Below are 9,594 nucleotides of genomic sequence, written 5' to 3'. Positions count from 1 at the left end.
TATCTAAAATAGTTTAACATCAAATGAGGAGTTAAACAAAGAGGATAGTTGTCAAAATTTCTCCCCATACATTTTTGGACACCAAGTAACCTCCAAAAGCGTGACGGAGGGAGGCGGGGAGTAATAAATTGAAAAGGGTAAAAAGATTGAAGAGGGAAGGGATGACGTGGAAGAGTAGATGAGGGGCAGAAGCAACGGTGGAGATTGGAGGAGAGGGTAGAGTCATCCCCTTTATCAGGCACCGTCACTTCCCACCTTCCGTTCTCACTCTCTCATAACTCACTCACGCAGTACTGCGTCTAGCTATGAGTTTGTCTCACCTCTAACACTAAACCAATCTCTCTCTCTCTCTCTCTCTCTCTCTCTCTCTCTCTCTCTCGTGTAAACCAGCTACCTGCTAATCGTAACTGTGCCAGTACGTATTTGATTTCGGCGACTACCTATATATCTGCATACGAGCCCTGACCCAAGAGGAGGAGGAGGAACAAGATGTTGCTGGGAAAGCGTGGAGGAGGTGCGATTATCAGAAGAACAAGCAGCATGAGTGGCATGAACATAGACCTCGACAGCACAGAAACCCACCAGGAATTACCATCTGATGATCCCATGATGTCTCGTCATCATCATCCCATGGTGTCCCCGAGATATTCCAACATCGCCATCGACACTACACCTCACTTCCTTCGAACCTGTCGGCTCTGCAACCGCCGTTTAGCCCCTGGCCAAGACATCTACATGTACAGGTACACATAAACCTAGATAGCCTAGATCCATATCGATCTGTTGTTTCTTGTAATTTTGGTTTTGTTTTTTTATTGATTATTGTTGGGATGAAAAAAATCACAGGGGGGACACAGCATTTTGCAGCTTAGAGTGTAGGGAGGAGCAGATGAAGCAGGACGAGAGGAAAGATAAGTGGAATAAAGTGACTTCTAAGAAACAGCAAGACTCTACTTCTTCTTCTACCTCCACCTCCAAGGCTTCCACCAAAACTCACACTGTCGTTGCTGCTTGAATAATTATGTTCTCTCTTTCTTGGATTTTATATAAATCCCTCTTTGATTTCTACTTCGGATCCTTAGCTATATATACATATCTGCCTCTGATTTGTATAACCATCTATCTCTCTCGCTCTCTACCTCACACCTCTTCTTTTAATCTATCTGAAATTAGTTTTCTGCAGTCTCTCTCTAGCTTGATCCTCTTCACTACATCTGCAAAACCATTCTTTGACTGTGGTTCTTCATTTTTGGTTGATCTGATTAAGCAAACCAAACTAAGGGAATGATTAATCAGTAATTTTAAGACAGAAAATTAAAGTTGAATTATATTGGGGGAGATTTAAATATATGATATAATAATTTTGAAATTGAAAGACAGAGCCGGTGGATGGATGGCTTTATTGATTAAATCTGGAAAGCAACACATCAATTACGTTTGATTTGTGTCCCACGAGCGCAAAAGTCCATGACCATATCGAAGTAATCATGTCCACATACATACATACATACATATCTATATATATATATATATATTTATATGAGTAAATTAGTGCTTGCTATTAATAAGTATCTCAATGAATATACCATATATACTATACAATTTTAAGCATTCAATCTAATTAAGGTGATTTTATTCTAAATCAGTTAGGTCATGCTTACTAGAATAGAATTGATTGAAAAATAAAGATAAAAATAAGATGATCAAAGGAGATATGTGAGCATATTTACAAAGAGAAGGGTTTTTTCATTCATAGAGTTGAGAATCATGATTCATAAAATTTTTAGAAGATGTAAAAATTTTTACATTTATAATATATATTAATAAATGTTATCATGTTTACTATGAGGAAAAGGGTGATTTACTTTATTTGTGTTTTTATCTTTTTAATTTATTCTATTCTAATAAGCAAATGTAATCTTATATTTTTATGCAAGTTCGCCTCCACTGCTCATAATGCTTGCGGTAGTTTTTGATTATTTTTTAATAACTTCTGTAGTTTTAATTTAATTTGTATAGAATTCAATTTTAAGAACAGATAATATGGATGAAGTGGGGATTTTATGGGTGCAGCTCCCCCTAATGAAGTAGCTATACAAAACACACGCACCTGTAAAAATCGGGTCAATACCTGATCAATTGAATTAGTGTCTTGGTCTATCAGCTCAATTGAAATAATTTGTTCATAATTGATCTAATCACCGTTTGACAAAGACAATTTAACAATTAACTGTTTGAATCAATAACTCAATCAATTCAATGGCTGATCTAATTTTTGATACCTTGGTATAAACATACCGTGCGAGCGCATTAAGAATCTTACCAATTAAACGACTAGAACAGTGGGTTTTACTGAGTCAGCGTCTGCTTGCTTATCGGTATTTTAATTTATGCTACAATAACCAACATTTATCAATTAATATCATAAATATTCATGTAAAAATGTTATACTACATGTTTAAAACCATTTAGTATTCGAAATCAGATTTAATTTGTTGGGGTCAAGCCTCAAATGGAGGGTATGGCTTCTGTAAAGTCTTTTGCATACATGAACCGATCCAATCGACCTTTTACTTAAACAGCCATATAGCTATTTTTACTAAGACAAGAAACTATTAGTTATGTTCATACTATTTACAATTTACAAGTCGTGTGGCTTATTTCTGAAATTCAATCAGTATAAAAACGGGATCTAATTTAATTGATTTATTGCTGCACTATATATATATTTTTTAATTTGAATACTTAACTTGTATATATCTATATACAGACCAAACAAAACAACTTCGCTGTCTTTGGTTCTGGCGGTCTTATAAGGAAAATGAAATAATATTCACTTTATGATGTACCAAGTTAATAATAGTCTGAAAATTTGCTTTCACAGCAGCAAAAAGGTGAGACCCCAAAAAATTAAAAATAAAATAAAGAAAGAAAGGTTGTCGACGAAATGCAACAAAACAGAAACAAGTGTTGGCTTCGTATTGAAATGCGACATGACACATGATAAGAAGCAACGAAGAAAACAAATATAAGAATCTTATAGAGTTGTGATATATATATATATATATATATATGATTTCTTACATACTCCATTTTCATCACTACCCTCCAATTGAATGCTATATCTGAGGCATACATCATCGGCCACCACCCCTTCCTTTTCCTCTAAAAAAAATAATTAATTAACGAAGGAGAGGCTTCAAAACACATAGATCATCAAAGATCAATTCATCACCTTTATGTGTGTGTGTGTTTTGTGATGTCAAGAAGCACTCTTTTTCTTTCTTTAAAATTACTGTATTACTTTTTCTTTGTCCTTCGTTTTTTTATGAATATGATGACTTTTTTTGTTGGGCAGCTCTTCTATTGCGCATTAAATAAAATCACCTAGTTATGAGCGCCTGTAAAGAGGACCATCTCTTCTATTCACACTTTTGTATTTGTCTTATAGATTTGGAAAAATTGATCACTTGGAAATATAGTTTCCACTCATGGTTAAATTTTGGTACTATTCTTTCACTATACTCTGACTTATACAATTACTATGATTTTTAAACATTTAAAATTTTATCCTTACATTTAAAAAAATAAAATTATAAAAATAAAAGTTTAATTACTACTCTCTCCGTTAAAAAATGTAAGGCATTTTTTAAAGAGTTAAATATTCAAAAATGTAAGGTATTTTTAGTCTTTTGAGATATAATCATTTCTTTTTTTTTCAAAAGTATTCCTATTAATAAATTACTTTATATTTATTATAGGATATTCAATGAGAATAAATATGAAAGATATAGTTAATTAGAAAATAAGTAACTACTTTATTGGAGTGAAATTCAGTTAAAAATGTCTTATATTTTTTAATAAAAGGAGTAAGTTTTAACTATAAGTCAAAACTATAATAATTTAATTATACCAAGATCAACCATATCTCAAGTATAATTATTTTTAATAAAAGAATACATATATTCAATAAAAAAATTAATTAGTTAAAACGAATCAAATTTTATAAACCATTAGGAATCAAGGCTTAACTTGCTTTTCTGTGTGTTTCTTTTTTGTCTTTTTAACATCAAAAGATTTAAACCCTAATTAGTAAGGGCCTATTTGATAACTTATTTTAAAAATAATTTTTTATTCTTCAGAATAAAAGAATAAAAAAAATTATTTGGTAACATATTGTCAAAAAATGTTTTAAAGTACAAAACAATAAAATATTATTTTAGAGAATAGAAAAATAAAAATAACTTTCAAGTGTTCTGGGATTATTATTCAAAAAATAAAGAAGAATAAAAAAAATATTTATTTTCATCATTTTTTTCTCAAAACATATTTTAAAAATTAATAAAATAAAAATAATTTTAAATCTTCTCTAAATCTTTAGTGAGTTATACCTTGTTTTCTCTACTTGAAGTTATATGCAAACAAAACTCCAATTAAGACTTTTCTTTTGTGTGGTGCGAAATAAATGCGACCCACCATTTTGTACTAGCTAATTATTAGTTTTTTTTATAGCAAATTTAAGTATTTTGATACTTCATCGCGCAATTCAAGAGCATATACGTACTCTATTTGTCTTAAAAAACTGCTCTATTATTGGTGTTGTTTTAGATATCCAAAGAAAACAAAACCTACAAGGGCCGCTAGGTTAAGTGGAAGTGGCTTGACTTCTCTTGATCAAAGTTAAGAATTAAATTTTATAGATGAAAAAAAATCACATTAGAATAATTACTTAAAAAATGACATTAAAACCCTTTGAATTGTATAAACAACAATCTAATCTCTAAAAATATCATAATTCTATTAAAATTTTTAAGAAATTTTGTTCATTGATGAATTTACATAAATAATCAAATTGTCATTGTAACAATATCAAGAATTTAATCATTTACATAAATTCATTAACAACAAAAAAGTTTTTAAGGATTTCAGTAAAATTATGACATTTTGATGATCCAAATTGTCATTTATATAATTCAAAGGGATTTTATTGTCACTTTTTCATAATTACTCCCAATTAAATCTATAATAGTCAAATCTAATCTCATAATACCATAGGCAAAAGTATACATTTAGTCATTTAACTTTACTTTACATAATATTTCATTTTGATTCCTTAATTAATTTTATAAAGTGTTTTGTTTTAGTCTTGTAACCTTGACATCATTAGTTTCATTTTTACATGTAAACTTTTAAATATTAACAAAATATTCTCAAATGTTGACATATTTAGTTTAATTTTTTAAAAAATAATAATGATTAGCATAAAAAATAATCATTTAAAACTAATAATATTAAGATTAAATAACTAAAAAGATACTTTATAAAATTAAGTAGTTACATTAAAACCTTCTATAAAGTTTGAAGACCAAAAGCATACTTTAGCATAATATTTGATTTTTGTAAAACAAATGTAATTGTTTTCTTAAGTTTGACAAGAGAAATTAAGTAATTTAATGTTAATTTTTTTGGTAAGTGAATATATACACATTTTATTGAAGCTTTGCTTATTCAAAAATACAAGGCATTAAGTAATTTTTATAAAAATGATGTATTGAAATTTTAATTGGCATTATTAAGACGCTTGTATAAAAAGTTTTACAACAATAGAAATGAAAATATGCAAAAAAATTGAAGACATTAAAATTTCACCCAACTTTTAAAAAAAAAAAGAAATAGTGAAGCAATTACAAACGTCTTATATTATGGTTGAGATGGAGTAATCTGGATTCTTAAGAGGGGCCTCAAGGGCTTTGAACATTTATGATTTGGAGGAAAGAGTTGAATAAAGGAGCAGTTTATATTATGAATGCCATAGGCGATCGGATGTTGAAAATCAATAATGAAGTTTGTCATCGAGCATGCATGCATACATGCGTGTATATATATATATATATATATTTATAGGACCAGAAAATTGAATTAATAAAGTTTTCGAATGCGTGAGAGGTGGACGTTGCTTTGGAATGTGGAAAAAGAAGACTATTGGGAACATTTAAAAACTGAAAGAGACTGCTTTGGGGCTATGTGAAGATGAAGAATTAATGGTTTGTAATAATAATAAATTCCTCTTTAATTTGCACATCTTTAAAATAAATGTTCTGCAGGATACATATATGATGATTTTGAACCATTCAAAATTTCAAATTTTACATGATTGTTCAGATTCTGTTAATTATGTTTTTTTTATTTTAAGAAACTTAAATTATCTAAATCTAACCTAGCTAAACCATCAATTATATATCAATTAAATACATGATCAATACAAAACCAAATGTGTTTAGCAAATCTTATCCTTCTATACCGACGGAGGCTAAATCTAGCGAAATAGATCAGTATCTCAATATAATAAACCAAAGTATTAATATGTAGGTTTAATGATAATTTAAACTCTAAACTTTTAAAAATTATATTTTGAATTCTAAACAATTAAATTTAAGATAATTTTGCCCCAACAGTTAAATTTTAGCAAACGTCCCTTAGTTTTTTTAAAAATTAGGGTTTAACATGTGATTTTTACTAAAATTCACCTCCCTCTCTATCCTACCTTTATTTGGTGAAAATTGCACAATAGGTTCCATCTTGACAGATGTTTATTTAAATTTAATTGTGAGGGCAAAATTGATCCAATTTTAATTATTTAGAGTTCAAAATATACCTTTTAAAAATTTAAGATTCAAAATTACCTTTAAACTTATAATTCAGGGTTTAAATTGTATATTAATCGTTAACTAATTTGAATTCTCATTGAAAAGGGTGACATCATTTAGTGTCAAATTATATTTCAAACAGAATATTAAAAGGATACAGGTGCATGATAGGAAAAAAAAATCACATCTTAGAGTTCATAATTTATATATGAATTAATAAATATTAATTATGGTATTTCTTTAAATTAGAAAAAAAATGTTAGAGAATCTAGTGAATGAATAGCATAGATATCTTTATTAAAGATTTGAAAAGAAATGAAATTGGAACGGGAAGGGCAATTGCGGGGTCCCTGAGATTCAAATAAAGTCACCACTCTTTTTTGTCCGAGGGACCATCCACTTCAAGAGGTCCCCTACTCCACTAGAGACCCTCTCTTCATTTATATTATGTGTGTTTTTTTTTTTTGGGAGACTTCACCTTCCTATATACTTCAATTCAATTCAATTATACATTCATACATAGCATATAAATTAAAATCACATTCATTGATATAATATTTTAAGTTTGACATATTCAACCACACATAGCACTAACTGGGGTTAACCCACAAAATTTTACTTACTCTGAAAATTAAGGGGGGAGGGGAATTGTCTTGATCTTTTTTATTTGTCACCTTACTCTTACTGTCATTTAATTCCTTCATTTTTCAATTATATATTACTATATAATTTTTCCAAGTGGCTGTGCCATTGTTGTTGGAAACTTAATTATTATTAATTTATTCTTATAAGACTTTACTTATGTCATATATATTCTCCATTTCTGTTTTTTTTTCCTTCTGCTTGTATAAATTAAAGTGGGTGATTTAATTTAGGTTAAGTATGAATGACTGATTTGGATGTAAAGATATAAATTGATGGACATAAAACAAAGTGTGTGGGTGTGAGAGGCCCACGAAGAAGAAACCTAGTTGAGAAGGCACATGATTTGGGTTCAGACAACATTTTCAGTGCAGGAGGCAAACCATATCTCATGATTAATTTTGGGCAGATTTAGATTTTAGATTTAGATTTGGTAAATAATTAATCGCACCTTTAACACCCTTTAGTAAAGTTTGTGCTGGTGTCACATATTACAGCAGGTTTGAATCATGAAAATTGAAAACCACCTCTGGTAAAAATGCCAAGTAAGGGAGCACAATTAATCCAAAGTGAGTTTATTACTCCATGGACCCCACACACATCGGAAGTGGAACTTCTCCTTTTCTCTCTCCCTTATTCTCTCTTGAAGGGAAAAATGAGAGACTAATTGATAAAATTAATATTCCCTTGACTAACTGGTCCTTTTTATTTTGGTAAAAGAATAACTAGTCCGTTTTTCAAGAAATTTTTAACAACTTTGTGTAACTTAACAAAGTTAGTTAAAATTAGTTATTTTTTCTCTCAATGTTCCCTTCAAACCACAATACGCCAATATGTGGCATTTTATGGAAGTCATGTTTGATAAAAAAAAAGGTATATTATGTAATTTTATAATTATTTTTCTAACTATGCCCCATTTTATTTATTGCTTTTTTTAAAAAACATGATGTATTGAAATTTTAATTATCATTATTAATATAATTATATAAATATTTAATGAAGGCATAATTAAAAAGATATAAATTTTTTAAATGAATTAAGATCTCATCTAATTTTTTAAAAAATTATAAAATAATTACCAATATCGTATTCTGGCCTATAGGAAATATTGGTTAAGAAGTTTTATAGTTAGTTATAGATACTAAGTGGAAAAAAAAAACAAAAATACTTCAAATAAAACATCTTATATTGAGGAGGTCCTTATAATAAGAACCAGACTAGTGGGTAATATTGTCACATGATACACTTTTTTTGGCCAAAAAGACAGTTTTATTACATGATATCACCTTCATTTTAAATTATAAAATATTTTTTAAAAAAGATTTAACGTTCAAAAATGTAAAATAATTTAATAAAATATTATTTTATTAATAATATTTTTTAAAAATTATCTTTTTTACTCTTTCCGATTTTATTTATAACTTATTTCTATCAACCTCGTTAATATCAATACAATAAAAGTACAAGGAATAAAATCAAGTGAAATTTTAAATATGATCCTCAAATAAAAAACAAGCAAATAATATAATATTATTTGTTCTGTATTTCTCTTTCTTACTTTTCAAGGGTTATTTAAAAATTTTAATTTAAAATAAAATAATGTTATCAATTAATGACTTATAAAATAAATTAGATTATGCTTCTAAAAAGTGATTAATATATAAGACTAGAGAAATATATATTATCTTTTTTTAATATTCTTTTATCAGTGTCGTATTAAATAAATGACATTTTTAAAAATTTATATTTTTATCTTAAAAATGTAAATTTATAATTTATAAAGTAAATTTAGTAAATTTTATTTGTATGTATAATTTTATTTAAAAATATTTTATAATTTAAGAGAGAATAAATAATAAAAGGAGATGATATGTATCATTAAATATTAGTTTTACGCAGACGGATGTGTGCGGTGTTGCAGGGAAGCGACAAATATATAAATTGGCCTGCATGTAAGCCAAGCAAAGCCAGACGTTCAAGTATCATTTAGATCAATTCGTGCGTGACGTCTGATAAGCTTGTTTGTAATTAAATTCAATGTTTCTTATTATGTTGACATGAGAAAGCCCGGAAGCTTCAAACAAACATCATAATCATGTTAATTAAGTTAATTAGAAATTAACAATAACTGAATATTTTTAACGCCGTCAGAACCGGTCTCTCCTGCAGCCGACTGAATTGTAGATTCTAACAGCATCTGCTTAATTTAGTTTTTTCATCCTTTTATTGTGATTGTGATTTCATGATAAATACACATATACATGAGTTTAATTCAGGATTAGATGTGTTAATCTTTGGGATTTGT

The 9,594-nt window shown here is 28.4% G+C and overlaps 1 protein-coding gene across 1 annotated transcript; it reads left to right on the top strand.

Moving 5' to 3' along the window:
• The first annotated feature begins 263 nt into the window (after nucleotides 1-263).
• LOC129309894 (FCS-Like Zinc finger 3-like) lies at nucleotides 264-1,182 on the top strand. The gene is made up of 2 exons (XM_054951646.1): nucleotides 264-743; nucleotides 847-1,182. Exons 1-2 carry the CDS (start codon nucleotides 490-492, stop codon nucleotides 1,013-1,015), a joined length of 423 nt encoding a protein of 140 aa, XP_054807621.1. The 5' UTR covers nucleotides 264-489; the 3' UTR covers nucleotides 1,016-1,182.
• The last annotated feature ends 8,412 nt before the right edge of the window (nucleotides 1,183-9,594 follow it).

Source organism: Prosopis cineraria, unplaced genomic scaffold, assembly GCF_029017545.1.
Source record: "Prosopis cineraria cultivar Desert tree isolate PC_DT_omini unplaced genomic scaffold, ASM2901754v1 PC4, whole genome shotgun sequence".
Classification (NCBI taxonomy): Eukaryota; Viridiplantae; Streptophyta; class Magnoliopsida; order Fabales; family Fabaceae; genus Prosopis; species Prosopis cineraria.
The sequence above is the reverse complement of the archived record's forward strand: the minus strand, read 5'-3'. Positions and strand labels throughout refer to the sequence as shown.